At 50.6% G+C, this 16,233-nt stretch overlaps 1 protein-coding gene across 2 annotated transcripts in view; it reads right to left on the bottom strand.

Annotated features, from left to right (window-relative positions):
• The window catches only part of UBASH3A (ubiquitin associated and SH3 domain containing A), a 35,303-nt gene extending 21,519 nt beyond the window's left edge, over positions 1 to 13,784 (bottom strand). The window contains exons 1-6 of one of the 2 annotated variants that reach the window (XM_003798071.2): positions 13,667 to 13,784; positions 11,800 to 11,853; positions 8,822 to 9,008; positions 7,787 to 7,985; positions 4,494 to 4,663; positions 3,410 to 3,618 (exon numbers count right to left, since the gene is read on the bottom strand). In XM_003798071.2, coding sequence (XP_003798119.1) covers positions 3,410 to 3,618; positions 4,494 to 4,663; positions 7,787 to 7,985; positions 8,822 to 9,008; positions 11,800 to 11,853; positions 13,667 to 13,779 — 932 coding nt within the window. In that variant the 5' untranslated portion in view covers positions 13,780 to 13,784. The remainder of the gene's footprint in view (positions 1 to 3,409; positions 3,619 to 4,493; positions 4,664 to 7,786; positions 7,986 to 8,821; positions 9,009 to 11,799; positions 11,854 to 13,666) is intronic. The other variant, XM_003798070.3, reaches the window with a different exon arrangement.
• Between the last annotated feature and the right edge of the window lie 2,449 nt (positions 13,785 to 16,233).

The following is a 16,233-nucleotide window of genomic DNA, read 5'->3' as shown; positions in this document are numbered from 1 at the left end:
CTGTATCCTCAGCATCTGGTCCGTGTCTGCCCGGGGTCGGCCCTCACGTGTGCCTGTATCCTCAGCATCTGGTCCGTGTCTGCCCGGGGTCGGCCTCACGTGTGCCTGTATCCTCAGCATCTGGTCCGTGTCTGCCTGGGGTCGGCCTCACGTGTCCTCAGCTCCTCTTCTCACAAGGTCACCAGTCATGCTGGATCAGGACCCACCCTGATGACCTCATTTGAACATAATCACTTCTTCAAAGGTTTTCTCTACAAATACGGTCACATCCTGAGGTTCTGGGGGTCAGGACGCTATAACTGTGTTCCACAGTTGGGCTCCATCCAGTCTTCTGTGGGGGGGGTGGGATTGGAAACCTCTGTGGTTCATGGATACACCCCCCACCCCCTCCATATCTTCTCTCATCTATAAAGTCACAGACAAACCTCGAGGTGTGAACCACCCCAGAGCTGTCTGCAGAGAGGCTGGAGCAGATTCACTGCTGATGGTGACTGGTGCATTAATTGCCAAGTAACAAGCATCCAAGCTGCAAACTCACACCTAGAAATAAGCCCTCTCTGTGGGCAGGAGGTTCCTCGCTGGTGTGTCTGTGAGGCTGTTCCCAGGCCTGTTCTGGGCCCTGTGACACTGCAGACACTGGCAGGCCTTGCCGCATAGGTTGCACCTGCTGAGTCTGGGTCCTATAGCTGCAATGGCTGCAATATCCACCATCTGAATGATCATTATCTGTCCACAGGGGAAGCCAGCCTTTGAGCAGTGCCATCTCACTGTACTTCCCACTACTCAGCGCATTAGTGATGGGTCCAGATGTTCAAGGAGCACTTTCTGCTTTAAAAAACTTTAAATGCTTAATAAGGACTTTTAGCAGCTATAAAAGATTTAGCCTGCACAACTGAGTCTGACAGTGCCCACCACCCGCTGCTGGGCCCCAGGCACATTCACACTGTGTCAGGGGTACTTCCCTCAGAATAGCCAAAGCCATCCTGAGCACAAACAGCAAGACTGGGGGAATCAAATTCCACTGCAGTTAGAGCACCCACAACAGCATGGCACTGGCATGAAGACAGACATATAGACTGTGGGACAGAACAGAGAACCCAGAAATAAACCCACGTTTATACTAAACTTATCTTTGATAAAGTTGCCAAGAATATTCAGTGGGAAAGCACAGTCTCTTTAATAACTGGTGCTGGGAAAACTGCATATTCATATGCAGAAGAATGAAACCAGACCCTTATCTCTCATCACATATAAAAATCAAATTAAAATGGATTAAAGACTGAAATTTAAGACCTGAAACTATGAAACCACTAAAAGAAAACATTGGAGAAACACTTTAGGACATCGCTCTGGCCAAGAATCTTCTTGGGTAATATCCACAAAGCACAGGCCACCAAAGCAAAACTGGACATAGGGTCACAGCAAGGTAAAAAGCTTCTGCACCACAAAGGAGGCAATCAGCACAGTGGAGAGACGGCTCATAGAATGGGAGAGCATACAGCGCAGTGGACCCTCTGCAAGGCGACTGCCCAGGAGCTGGAGCAGATGGGCCAACATAGAGTCGAGGCCTCCATGTGGTGCAAGTCTGGTAAGTTGAAAATTAGGTCAACTAAGGAGGGAGTTGATATAAGGAGGGGGTTAACTACGGAGACTCTACTGTATTTGCAAACTACCCATCTGACAAGGGTTAATAACTCAAATGAGTAAGGAGCTTTAATAATTTGATAGGAAAAATCCAAATAATTCAAATAATGGGCAGAGGATCTAAATAGACATTTTTCGAAAGAAGACATAGAAATAGCCAGCAGGTACATAAAAAAATGTTCAGCATTATTAGACATCAGAGAAACACGAATCAAAATTACAATGAGGTATTATTTCATCCCGGTTAAAATGGGTTTTATCAAAAGGCAGGCAATAATAAATGTGGCAAGAATGTGGAAATAGGGGAAACTTGTCCACTGTTGGTGGGAGTGTAAATCAGTGCAACCACTAAGAGAACAGTATGGGGGTACCCGAAAAACCTAAAAATAGAGGTCCCATGTGACCCAGCAACCCCACCTGGGTATATGTCTGAAGGAGGGGATTCAGTATATCAAAACGATGTCTGGCTCCCCTGTTTACTGAAGCTCTGTTCACGACAGCCAAGATTTAGAATCAACACAAGTGCCTGACCATGGATGAATGGAACGTGTACACGATGGAATATCATACAGCCACGGAGAAGAAGGGAAGGCTGCCCTCTGCAACAACAGGGGTGGAACTGGAGCACATAAGCGACATGAGCCAAGCCCAGAAAGACAGATAAGCACATTCTCACTCACAGGTGGGAGCCGAACATTAAAACCATCGATCTCACGGACACAGAGAGCAGATGGCGGCTCCCAGAGGCCCGAGAGGGCAGGGGTGGGGGATAAAGTGGGGTGGTTAATGGGCGCAAAAAATATAGTTAGATAGTCAGACAGAATGAACAGTATTTGAGAGCACAACGAAGTGACTGTAATCAACAATACATTGGGGTGTACTTTAAATAAAAAGAGTGGACTGGAATGTTCCTAACAAAGCTGTGATCAAGTCCCGTGGTGATGAATAAATACTCTAATTACCCTGATGTAATTAATTAACATTGTAGGGCTGTATCATAATAATCAAGCATAAAAAATTAAAAAAGTGTATCACCCGCTTTTTTTTGCTAGTTACGGTGAAAATGGGAGAGTAGATGGACAGATTGAAAGACGAACCATCCAACAAAAAGGAGCCAGCACCTGATGACTCTGAAAAGCCTTTGCCTCATCAGGCGACACTAAAGTCTCCAGCTGAGCATGAAGAAACCCACCACCAGGAGTCCCACGACTTCAAGGAGGTAAGTGCCACGGACAGCCACGTGAGCTCAGGGCAGGACCCTGAGCCTCCACCCGACCCCAGCCCAGGCCAGCACCTGATGACAGCCGGACGAACCCCACAGAGGGCTCTGTTAAACCATACTCTCTCTCCTGAACCACAAAAACAATGAAATAATAAAATCAATGTATTTTTGTTTTAGCTGTTGTTTTGTGGCAATCTGTCACACAGCAGTAGAAAACTACTAATGCCCTTAGGGCTGTACCATTCATACACGGGGCAGAAGAATAAAGGAGCCCTCGAGACCTCTGAATATAATGTAACCGTAGGGAGCGGTATTTTGGGATTGCCATCTCAGAAAAGCGGCACAGAACAATTCATGTTTTCTGAACGTGACCTACCAGCGGAAAGCCACAAGTCACCCAAGATATTTGCTTTGTACCTGCAGGGTAATTCTGCCCCCGTGGGGAAGGGAATTTTAGCAATGATGAAGTGACGTAGGGGCACGAAGATGCTGTGAGCACACCAAAGCAGGGAGCCAGGACAGAGTACAGCTGCCGGACCTCACCTGTGCTTCACCCAGGTGTCAGCCTCGCCGGCTCGTTCTGTGTAGTTTTCCGGCAGGAAGCCTCGGAGGCCCGTCCGCTGGGAGACCCCGATCACCCAGCCCTCGCTGGCTTCCTCCTGCTGAGTGGGATCCACAAAGATGTAGTCACCCGGACTTAGCGTCAGCTCGTCCACATTCTGGGGTTTGTACTGGAAAATGGCCCTCAGGGTCTGGAAAAGAGGCAGGTGGCTTCACGTAAGGATTCGCGTCAGAAGCAGCAGCAGGAGGCCTGTGACGTGCTGCCTCCCGCTTGCTGGCTCCCTTGATGTGTTCTCTGCCTCCAGGACAGACTGCGAGCCTTACGTACACAATTCAGCACAGAGCTCTTTGGATAGATTTAGAAATAGTACAGCTTGGCATCTATCTAGTCCCCATCCAGCTGTTTACTTATCTTGTATATGAAAGATCTTAAAGCATAACCAGGCATTCGCCTCCACCTGCCTTGGTGTGAGGCTCTTCGTAGCCTCTCTTAGGGCGCGGGACGTGCTGGGTTCATTCATCTTACTCCCCGGGTGTGGAAGGAGCGTCACGTGCTTGCCCTCTAAACTGGTGATTTTTCAACCTTTTTTCTCTCCCAGCACACTTGAACTTATAGTTAAACTTCTCCAGCCCACTTAAATTATGTTGATAAAAAAAAAGTTAAAAAAAGATCTTTAACAATTTTCAAAGCACACCTGTTGAAAATCACTGCTCTGAAGCCGTCAATTCACAGGGAGGGCAGTCCTCAGATGCGGCTTCACTCAAATCATTGTGTGACACGAATTAATAAGCAAAATGTACGTTCACATGTTTTCATAATAGTCCTTTTCTAATATCAGAAGTGCTTCTATTTTGTCTCAAAGTGTATGTGCATCTGCACTCATATAAAATAATGCTAGTTCCAAATCGTACCAGAAACCAAACAGTCTTTCTACTGAACGCCTCCGCTGGAGGGCTCCTGGGGTAAGTGCTGTCTGCTGGTGGCCATTCATCTGTTCAGTTCTGTGGAGAGAGTCCGCTGTGGCCCCTGCAGTGTGTCCCTGGCTGAGCCCAGGTGCTTTCTCACCTGGTAGTGCACAAAGCGCATGTCCCGGGAGTAGAGCGTGGCCGTCCACTGGCAGCTGTGGCCAGGGTGGATGGCTCTGGCCAGCTGCTCCAGCGTCCTCTGGTGGTGCGGGTAGAACTTGTGGGCCAGGGTCAGATGGAGCTGCTTGGTGCAGGGCTTCACTGTGCAGTCTGTGGGGACAGGCGACAAAGGGACATGGTGGCACTCATACCTAAATGGCGCTACATGCCAGGCTGGGCGGCAGGGACACCCACATACGGTGCCCCCGCCTCCCCCTCTTTTTCTCCTCAGAGTTCACATTATGAGGGAGGTGGCTGGACACCCAGACATTTCTCCTGGAAGTGGAAAAGAGGTGGGCTTGGAGAGGGGGCGGACTTTGGAGCCTTTTAGTTTGCAAGCTGGCTGCCCAAACAAGTGATTAAAATGTAAGGAGTAAAGCCCTTCCCCGTTCCCTGGTGTGTGCACAGTTCTCAGCCGCCGGGACTCCCAGGCCCGAGCTCCAGGTCAATGGGTTTTTGTTCAATTGTAGAGTCCCCCAAAGCAGAAAACACACAGCACCTTTAAGGCCTGCCTTGCTTGGGTCAAGCAGGAAGCCCTAGGAGTGGCTGAGATCCAGGTCTTTGGGGTAACCTCTGCCCCTGTGGCCCCTGCCCTCTCCTGTTCCTCCCTGCAGGAGTCTCAGGTCAGGACCAGAGTGGCTATCGTCACGACAGCAGCCAGGATCTGATTTCAGCTGGCCACACAGTGTTTTGTGTTCTGGGAAGATGGTTGGTGTCGTGACGGGAACAGCACAGATAGACCTGGCTTTGGACCCCGTTCTGACCCTTCACAGAGTGACCTTGGCCCCACATCTTGGCCTGACCTGGCTTTTATTTTGGCAGCATTGACTGAGAACAGTGACAACTGCCTGCTGGGCTGTGAAGGGAACTTAGTCCCCTGGTGGCAGCTTCCTGCTGGAGACACTGTCCCTGGTGCACATTGGTTCCCTGCCTCTCTTCATGGCAAGGCCATTCTCAGGTAAGGAGGATCTGTCCTCCCCTAAGACACACCAGGGACCATTCAGGCTTTTCCCGGGGACCTCAGCCCCGCCCCCCCCCCCCGCCACCATGTCTCTTGCACTGGGGTGACACTTCAGTAGCAAAGCTATAAGGTCTCAAAGCCAGCCTGAGCTGAGTACCCAGTGCGGGGAGTGTGTGGGTGCTGGGAAATTCCTTTTCTGAACGTTTTGGCAGTGGGGGAGGACAGTCTTGCCACATGAGTGAGCAAGGCCTGGGAGAGGCCCACTTCAGGTTGTCATCCGAGTGGCATCGGAGTGAGTGACACGTTCTCAATGGGCCCTTGTCTTCTCTTGTCTCTGTGACTCATGCCCTGGGGGTGTTTCACTGAGGAGGACAGGTGAGGACAGGACACCTTACATACTTGCCCTAAAAGGGACCCGGGACACTGTGGAGCTGTGACTGGTCACTCATCACTGAGGGGGACCCTCCTACTCTCCCCGAGTCAAGCCAAGGGCACAGGCCACGGAAGGGCAGAGTGGAGCCTGGCCAGGGTCAGGATGTTGATGTGAGGTTGAAGCTGCCCACCAGGACAGGGGCATCTCCACCCACAGGAAACCCGGCAGTGTGGAGCAAGATGAAACCAGGTCTCCTACAGTGGGTGGGGGACTGTGTGGGCTTCCTGGGACTGCCGAAACAACCCCCGCCCCCTACGCTGATGGCTTAAAACAGCAGAAATGGATCTTCTGAAGTTCTAGAGCCAGAAGCCCCCAAACCAGGGTGCCTGCAGGGCTCACTCTCCCCAGAGGCTCCAGGGGAGGCCCCTTCCTGCCTCTCAGCTTACCGGGGCCCAGGCGCCCCGTGGCTGGAGCCAGCATCACTGTGGTCTCCGCCTCTGTGGCACGCAGCCTTCTCCCATGTGTCTCTCATCTTATGAGGACACCAGCCACTGCACTTAGGGCCTACTGTAATCCGGTGTGGCTTCACTTAAACAAATTACACCTGCAAAGACATTATTTCCAAATGTGGTCACCCTTGAGGCTCCTGGGGGACACTGCTCAGCCCAGCACAGCAACCCTGGGCAGGCATCTTACCCTTGGCTGCCTCAATCTCCCCATTTTTAAGGTGGGACCCACCTGAGAGTGGCAGGAAGAGTGACACCCCAAGTCTGCCCTGAAGCAAGTGACTGGACAATCACATCAAGATATGAACCAGGCCGAGGAAAGGACGTTAAATTTCCATCGTTGATAAAGGAGACTGGTCCACAAGGGCCTAGGTTATAATTATCTAGCAAATATTACTCCCAGCCTCCCAAGCCAGTGTCCAAATGGAAACCCAGGGGTTACAGAGCTACTTATGGGCCAGGACCTGCTCTCCAACACATGTGAGGATGAGGACGCAGAGAACATTCCCTCTGGAAGAGGTGGGAGCAGTCCTCCCACCAGAGCTCAGTGGCTCCTTCAAGGCCCGAGTCAGCTGATCACGGCAACATTGAGCTTCTCCTGTGCCCTGGGGGCTCTGTGCCAGGCAGCTCGGCTGTGTGAAGTGTGAGAGCCCTGGCCGCCTCACAGAGGAAGGAAACAGGTACGGGGCTGAAGTGACTTGATTAGGTCACAGCACTGACCAGGGAGGCAGAAAAATGTACATTCGATGTCAATTCTTTCCACTTGGCTTCCACAGAAGCCTTGGTCTCCAGACCTGGGCTGGTCTGGGAAAAAGAGAAATTATCCGATTCTCAAAGTGAGTCTAGAGAATCTTTCCCTGAGAGGCCAAGGACAGAAGAGTGAGGTCATACAGGAAAAGTGAAATGAGTCAGGTAGGGCTTGCGTTTTCTCTAAAGCGAGGGGGAAGGAGGGGCAGGCCCTGACCCTGGGTGCTTGTCATCACGTGGCTATGCCCCCCTGCCTTGCTGGTCTCGGGGCACCCTCTGCACAGTGTGCAGGCCGCTGGCATAGAGTGAAGCATCCCTGCAAACAAGGCCATTCCCACTTAAAGAGAAGACCACTGTGGGTCTGAAGCTTTCCCTGTGCCTACAGGACACGGTAGCTCGGTAAGGCGGCCCTGGTTCAATGGTTCAGTCTCTGGTTAAGGCCACATCACTGTGCCTGGCTGAAAATCAAGAAGTGGAGGATGGAGTGGCCTGGGTGAGGACAGGTGCAGCCCCTGAGTCCAGGAGGACGTCCCACCAGATGTCTGAGTGTTAGATCTGGACTCTAGGCCAGCCGTGAAGCCCGTGAGGCCTGGGGCTCAGATGCTGTCAGCCTGGCCCTGCGTTTGCGGCTGGCGGGGGATGCCTACCTGCCAAGACGGAAGCTTCTGTGGCAAAGGTGACAGCAAATTCCCGGATGACCTCTGCGGGGCTGCCGTTGAGGAAGAAGCCGAGGTAGCTGATGGAGGAGTGGAGGACCAGGGGGACCACAGCGGGGAAGGAGCCCAGGGTCCTGTCTCCAGCCCTCTTCAGGGCCTCGTACAAGCTCTCCACTTTCTGGTCTTCACACTGAGGGGGAGAGGCAGAGAAGGGTCAGGTTTTAATTAGAACAAACCACACAGCAATCCCAGAGTTACGACAATGTATCTAGTCTCTGTGTATTTGAGGTTATGGATTTATTTACACTGGACCTTGATGTTTTCAATATTTCAATTGGAATGCTTTTTGGAATGGAATCTCCTTTAAGTGCTGGGTTGGAAATCCCCCTGTCCCCTGGCTGTTAGGGGGGACATGCCCCTGCCTCATGTCCTGTTGGCATAGCCTCGCACCTGCCCTGAGCCCATATTTTTCTGGCCGATTTTTCTGGCCATCCTGCTGCCCACAGCTTTGCTCAGGGCTGCATGATTCGGCTTCTAAGAGTTTCCTGCAGGCTCTGAGTCAGCCACTCAGGGATAGCTGGGCACATGGGGACAGGAGAGGTCACCGCTCCACCTGGGACTCCAGGAAGGTGGTCTTCTGCAAGTGCAGCACTGTGGGCAAGACCCTGTCCCCCCCAGCCCTGTCCCCCGCCCCCCGCCCTGCCCCCCGGCCCCAGCTGGTTCCTTTCTTTCCCTTTTATCCTTCACAGGCATCTTCCCAGTAAATCTCTTGCTCTTACATTTGGGGTCTGCTCCTTGGAGGGTCTGACCTGACTCAAACCAGACCCTCCTCCCTGTCTTCCCTCCCAAAGTGTCAGTCACGACGTGTCACCTAGACGGGGGTGTCACTGCCCGGACTGACTGCTAGGTGTGACAGGCACAGACACCCCTTGTGCACCTCGTCCCATTAAAATAGTCAGTTTTGTCCTGGTCATAAAGGCCATCTGCCGTGATGCTTAGCACTAAAGGCCCCTAGGGCCGACTCACGGTGAAGAAGTCGCATAGCGTCACGTGGGGGAAGACCTCGTGAGCTCTGTTCTTTGCACACTGACGCTTGCTTTCCCTCCAGAACTCCTCAAGTTTTTCCAGCAGGGGCCCCGTGGGACAGAGGAAAAGACCGTACTCCTGGGGGATGGGGTCATCTAGGGACGGGTCATTTCGATGACAATGTAGCCTGCAAGAGAGAAGAGGCCACTTCACCTGGTGTCACAACAGAAAGATATTTCTCCTGTTGATGACAGACAATAGCCATGACAGCAATGGGAATTCACGGGCCGTGCTGAGCATGTAACGCACATGGGCATTATGCAGAAAAACGCTCCAGCAACGCTCCAGCTGGCCATGGCTCAGATGTGCCACGAGCAGAGCCATGTGTGCCCCGGACCTGTGCCCCTGTCCACCCTGCTCTCAGACCCATGTTAGTCTGATTCCAAAGCCAAAGATGGAGAAAATGAAAGAAAATTTACAGGAAGACTCAAAGCCTAGTCCTCAAATGATTCTGTGGTCCAAGCATCTCCTTGGTGTTGAAAAATTTTGCAGAAATACTCAAATGTTTATGTTACCTCAAGTTTCAAATTGAATATAAAATATCGAAATTACCAAAAACTGGAAAAAATTCAGGCAGCTACTGTATTTTCTTTCGATTCCGTAAGTTATTTTAAATTAAACAAAAATGATGCAGGACCCAACGTAGGAGCTCAATCTCACTAATAATGAAGCGAGTGGAGGCCACCGGGATGTCATTCTTCTCAACCGTCAAATTAACAACGACTTTTTTTAAAGGATAAAAGTTACACTCAACTGTGTCAAAGGTGCAGCTGTAACTTCAGGACCAATTTATTGATACCTATTAAGAGCCTTAAAATATCCACAGCTTTTCAACTAATAATGCGACTTCTAGAAATTTGCCCCAAGGAAAGAGCAAAAATACTATATAGCCCAAACTTTACAGAAGAAATATTTATTGTAGGATTACCTATAAAAGGAAAGAAGAAAAACTAGATAAATGATAGTAAATCTATCACATATTTGATAGAAATTATGGCTTTGAAAAATTGCTACTGATTTGGGGAAGTGGTCGTGATGATAGAATTTTGCAGAGTTTTTTTGTGGGGGGCCGGGGCCAGGTTTGAACCTACCACCTCTGGTATATGGGGCCAGCGACCTACTCCTTTGAGCCCCAGGCACCGCCTGATGATAGAATTTTGGGTTTAGGAGGTGGTATGTGGTCACTTGGAAAACATTCATTACTATGAACGCCTCCTTAATACGACCTTGGTACAATAAAATAAAAGTAGAGGAAGCTATTCCCTGTCACCTCTCGTTTCCCTTCCCCCTCTTTCTAAGAGTTGACCCCAGCTGTGGGTTTGCTTTGCTTTGAAGCAACCAATCTATAGAGAGCACTTGTTTTATATAAATCCTAAGCTGTCGTTCAAATTATTGGGCAGTTTGTATTTTCACCCCACGGTGTTTCTGTCACTTATCCCCAATAAAGTGGACACATCTGTCTGTCAATGAGAATCTTTGAAAGGCCACCTAATAGTCCTAATATTGTACTTATTTATTCCTACTTTGATGCACATTTAAATTTTATTTTTTAAAAATTACATAACCCCGTAATCAAGATCTTTGTACATGTCTTTTTAGGCCTTTTGGGGTTTCTCCAGGCAATGTGCTTAGAGGCAGAAGTGCAGGGTGGTCAGCCCTGCCCACTGTCAAGGCTGGACAGACACCCCAGACTGCCTTCCCCGGGGGCCGTGAGACTGCCCCTCCACTCCCCAGCATCACTGGAGGCTGATTTTTCTGTTTTAGTGGTGTCCTAACTAGCACTTTGCTGATCACTAGTGAGAGTCTGCCTGCTCTTGGCTGAGTCTGGGGCACCCTGTTGTCTCCCCGTTTCTTGGAGGGTCTCCTAGTCCTACTGGCTGAGTTGTAACTGACCACACTCTCACAGCAGTGGGCTTGGTTTTTAATTAAAATTGGTAACTGGGCCGGGTACAGTGTCACACTTGCAATCTCAGCACTTTGGGAGGCTGAGACGGGAGGATCCCTTGAGCTCAGGAGTTTGAGACTAACCTGAGCAACATAGTGAGACCTCATCTCTATAAAATAAAGAAGAAAAATTAGCCAGACATGGTGGCCAGGAGTTGGAGGTTGTAGTGAACTGTTTACACCACTGACCTCCAGCTTGGGTGACAGAGTAAAATCCTATGTCTAAAAAAACAAAAAACTTGGCAACTGGCTTTAGAGTTAGACTTGCCCCAGAGTTCTGGGTGTTTCCCTTTATACATGTGAAAGGGTATGTGTTTTGCCCTCAGCCTAGAGTTTCTGGAGGAGGAAGGGGATTCCCCGAGAACAATTTGGAGAAAACTCCTCTCAGTATTTGACGCCCTGCTTTGGCGGGGGTGAGCCAGCCCCTGGTACACATGTCTGTCGGATTTTCACTGGGAACAGAATGGTGGCATCATGGCACACCCAGGCCAGCTAGGGCTTTAGAGAACAGGGGTCCCCCCTCAATCTCCAGAGTAGAAAACTGTTGCCTGTGGCAGCAGGTGGCTTGTGGCTGAGACCCTGCTCCAACCTCCTGCACCCTGGGGGGAGTCACAACCACCGGCGATTCTCCCCATCAGCGAGAGCTGAGAGCTGAGAGCAGCCTCTGCTTTACAGCAGCAGAAATGGTGCCTCCATGTTTATTCAACAAACCACATACGTTTTTTTCTTCTTTGACAGTCAAATTTGGATTGAAATTTTTAAGTGAGAAAAGCTTTGTTCCAAGTTCTTTCTCTTTTTCCACTTTGCATGAAGGCTGAGTAGGGTGGAGGCTAGTTTGTTCACTGTTACAGAGGCCCCCATCCTACCCGCAGGGTCCGGGGTACTTCCCAGCATCCACCCTGGAGAGAAGGAGTCTCGGGCACAGGGCAGCTCCATGCAAACCCCTCCAGGCCTGCAGAGCCAGCTGCACTCACCAGTCCCAGGCCTCCTCTGCTGTCTTCCTGCCAGTGGCCGCCAACGCCTTCAGCCTGGAGAGATGCAGACAGAAGCGCTCAGAGTAGGCTCTGCATGCTTTGGAGAAAGGGTGCGAGAAGTAGGGTATGGCCTCATACACACCAGACCTTTGGGGTGAGCTCCCAACAAGGACCTGACCATAGGACGTCCTGCCTGGAGGTCTCGTGCCCAGGTCCCCTGCTCTGTGGGGCCATCCCTGGGGCTTTGGACAATGCTGACCTGTCGGTCTCCAGGCTCACTTTCTTTTCCTTACTCTCCCTGACCTCTGTCCACTCCTCCAACCCGTCTCCCCACTTTCCCCCCACACTGCACTAGAGTAAACCAGACTGCCCCATGGCTCTTAGAAGTGGCTTTAAGGATTGTGTCCCTGGCTTGGGCATACACTTCCCTGACAAACCCAGTCCAGCCCCAACATCCCTTGGCCAAAAGGCACTGATCCTTTAGGCTCAGCCCAACATGCCCCCTCCTCTGAGACACACCCCTCCTTAGACAGCCCAGGCAGGCTGGGCTGCTGCCCTCCCGTGTTCCCCGTGTACAGCGTCCCGTGTTCCCCGTGTACAGCGCCCATCACAGTGCACCTGTACCACATGTCTCCCCATTAGACCTCGAGGTCCCTGATTGATGGCTGGGGTTTTATTCATCAGGGTACCCAGGGTGTGTGCTCATCAAACTGAATTTAGCTGAACTGGACTAAACGGGAAGAGAATAGATATAGCTGTGACGGTTTATCAGGAGTGCAGGCTGCAAATAGTGGGCACCCAGGAGGGGCCCACAGGTGCTGCCAGTGGCACTATTTTGGTGGGTACCGGTGGGGTGGTAGTAGCTTTTGACTGGGAGGCCTTGGCGTGGAGCCTTACTTGGAGGTGCTTCAGAATAAGTGAGAAATTTAAAACATCCCGAACATGTGTTTAATGTTTAAACTGGAAGGAATTTTGGGCATGAGTCTACTCTATAGTTCGAGCCATAAAGTACAGTGTGGCTCCTTTAGAGGCCCCTGGGGCCGTGTGCCAGCTCCCCCCGGCCCAGTGTCCTGCCTGTAGCTGGGAGGTGAGTAATTCTCTGGGTGCAGGTGTGAGTGACCTCACTCAGCTCCGCTTCACAGCCCTGATTTGGGAGGAGAGGAAGGGGGCCTGGCTGCAAAGCGCTATCACCCAGTTTGGTCGAGGATTTGTTCTAGCGCTGAAGGAGAGTTTCTGCTCCCTCCCAAACCCGAGGTTACTCACAGCGTGTTTCTGATACATTTTTCCATGTGAACAAACACCCGCAAAGGACCCCATCTAAGAAACCCAGTGTCTGTGTCGTGTCTTCCCTCTCCGGGGTGGGTAGGATGGCGCTGCCACTGTCTCGGAGCTTCTTAACCACAGTGCTCCATTGTGAACATTCAAGAGATTCTCCCTACGGGCGGACGGAGGTTTGGAGACACAGCCTTGCTGACCGTTCTCCCAGCAGGCCTCAGTGTCGCAGACTCAGTAGGCTGCAGGCCTCTCCCATCAGGGATTGGAGAACCTTGCCATGTCACCTTCAGAGTCCCCGAGGTACACACTGAGAGGTTACAACCAGGCCCCAACCTCCTCCAAACTCCAAGAAAGGGTAGGGGTAACTTAGTGACACATGGCTTCTAATTTCCACAAATTTCAAGGTCCCCCATCAGCCAGCAGCATTCATCTTCAAAGGTCAAGGTCATCTCTTTTACAAAGAGCACAGGAGGCCTGTTGAGACTGCCTGTCACTGCAAGACACCACTGAACAGGAAGCGGCCCCCGAAGACCCTGCAACTTGTGGCAGGGGCCTCGGGAGGGCTGGGCTGGGAGTCTCATGCGGTACTCACGCGGTATGCGCTGGGAAGCCCATGGCCAGGAGGGGGTCCAGGAGCGAGGGGGTGCTGCGGCCCTTGAGCTTGTTGGAGACCTTGGCGTAGAGATGCGTCTCCCCCGCTGCCATCTCTTCCTGCCAGGGCTCGAGGGGCGGGAGAGGCGGGTCTGCAGCCTCAGGCAGCAGGTGAAGCGAGGGCAGAGTGGCAAGGCTGAGGCTGTGAGGAGAAACCTCAAGCCCTTTTTGATCTTTATGACAAAGCTAATATCCTGTTTGCAGGAGATGTTGGTTTTCAGAACTCTCTTTGCTGGGTGCTGGGTGCATTGCCTCCCAACCTGTTTCCTTGACAGGGTCCAACCGAGCCGCTGAGTGGGAGCAGCGTCTACACAGAGCTGAGTGGGAGCAGCGTCTACACAGAGACAGAGCGCCTGAGAGTGCAGGGGAGGAAGCGGGAGCAGAAGTCAGGGTGGCTGCTCAGAGCAAACCGAACTCCGTAGCCAATGAGCAAGGAGCCACCTGTCTACTGTCCCGTGTGCTTGAAAGCTTTCTGGCTCATTTAGTTATTTGTTGGTTATTTTTAGATCTTAAAAACTTTTAAAGTTTAATATGTGTACAGAAAAGTTGAATCTTAAGTCTACAGCTCAAAAAATTTCCATAAAGCCTCAGTGCCCATAGCTCGGTGGTTAGGGCACGGGCCACATGCACTGGGGCTGGTGGGTTTGAATCTGGCCTGGGCCTGCTAAACAACAATGACAACAATAACAACAAAAACAATAACAAAAAATAGCTGGGCATTGTGGCAGGAGCCTGTAGTCCCAGCTACCTGGGACGCCAGGGCAATAGAATCCCTTAAGCCTAATAGTCTGATTTTGCTGTGAGCTGTGACAGTACATCACTCTAAAAAGGGCCACATAGCAAGACTTTGTCTCAAAAAAAAATTTTTTTTTTTTCCGTAAAGTGAGCACACAGCCTGAATTTCTCCCGGCCAGCAATGCAGCAGTGGTCTGCAGCCAGCGGGATTTGGCATCCCTCTACCTGGGGGACATTTGACAGTGTCTGGAGACACTTTTGGTTCTCATGACTGTGATGGGGGTTGGGGGAATCGTGCTCCTGGCACCTAGTGGACAGAGGCCAGGAAGGCCATGCTGCCCAGCCAGCATCCACAACACGCAGCCATCTGGCCCCGTGTGCACAAAGCCTGTTCTAGAACATTCTCAGAACCTCAGAAGCACTTGGCCCCCTGCCATGCTCACTGTTGAGTGCCTGTTTTTGAGCCTCATATAAATAGGTGTATAACACGAGCTCTGTCCCGTCTGGTTTCTTTTGCTCCAAATTATGTTTGTAAAGCTCTCCGTGTCGCCGCCTGTGCTTCTGCCAGTTTACTGTCATCTCTGTGCTGCGTTCTACTGGACAAGCACACGTGCGCAGTAGTGTGCAGTAGTCCGTCCATCCATTTCTCCCTTGATGTGCACTGGGAGGTTTTCGACTGCTTTGCTGTTGTGACGCTGCTGGGACACCCCGTATGTGTCTCGTAGCGCCTGCATGTGCACCTCTGTCAGGGCATCTAGGGTGGGCTGTTGGGTTGCAGGGCACGTGCGTGCTGAGAAACAGCCACGCAGCTTTACAAAGCAGATGTGTCCACCTGCCTCCTCGCCAGCTGGAGAAGCGAGTTCTGGTTGCCCTACGTCCTGCCCGAACTTAATATCACCAGTCTCTTTAACTTTAGCCATGCTGGTGGGTGTGTAGTGGTACCTCACTGGGGTTCTAAACTGCGTTTCCCCAAAGAGCAATGATACTGAGCACCATTTCACAGGCTTATTTGCCACTTGAATTTCTTCTTTGGGGAAGTTCCTGTTACCCAAAGGGAAAAACAAGCAGATATTCAGCTGGGCAAATAAGCACGTAGGCAAAGGAACAGGTTTTCGTAGCAAGTGGGTTCGGGAATGCTGTTGAACGCTTTCCATCTGCTCCGTTTTTTCATTGGGTTGTTTGCTTTCCTTATCTATTTGTGAGAACTGTGGTTTGCGTTTTCTGCATCCTGTTCAAGAAATTGTTGTTAATCCAACATTGATTAAGATAGTCTCCTGTGTTTTGCTCTAGAAGTTTGTTTTAACCTTTACGGTTCATATTTAGTTCTGTGATACATTTGAATTAATTTTATGTAGAGTATGAGGTAGGAGTAAGATTCCATTGACTTTCTCATTGAAAGGAGTATCTTTTTTTGGTAGAACATTTATTTTTATTTACTTATTTTGAGACAAAATTGCCAACGTGATTCAATGGCGGAAAGGACGATGCTTCAGGGAATGGTGCTGAGGAAACTGCATATTGGTATGGGGAAAAAAGTGAGCCACTATCCTCGCCTCACATTATGCATAAAAATTAACTCAAAATGTAAAAGCTAAAACTATCAAATTTCTTTAAAAACCTAGGAGAAAGATCTTTGCTGTGTTAGAGTTTGCAAAAGTTTCATAGGACATAAACTGCGTACATCATAAGAGAAAAAGATTGATAAATCAGACCTTTCAAAATTGAAAACTTGTGTTCTTTGATAGACACTGTCAAGAAAATACAAAGGCGGCT

Source organism: Otolemur garnettii, unplaced genomic scaffold, assembly GCF_000181295.1.
Source record: "Otolemur garnettii isolate 467f Iridium unplaced genomic scaffold, OtoGar3 scaffold00128, whole genome shotgun sequence".
Classification (NCBI taxonomy): Eukaryota; Metazoa; Chordata; class Mammalia; order Primates; family Galagidae; genus Otolemur; species Otolemur garnettii.
The sequence above is the reverse complement of the archived record's forward strand: the minus strand, read 5'-3'. Positions and strand labels throughout refer to the sequence as shown.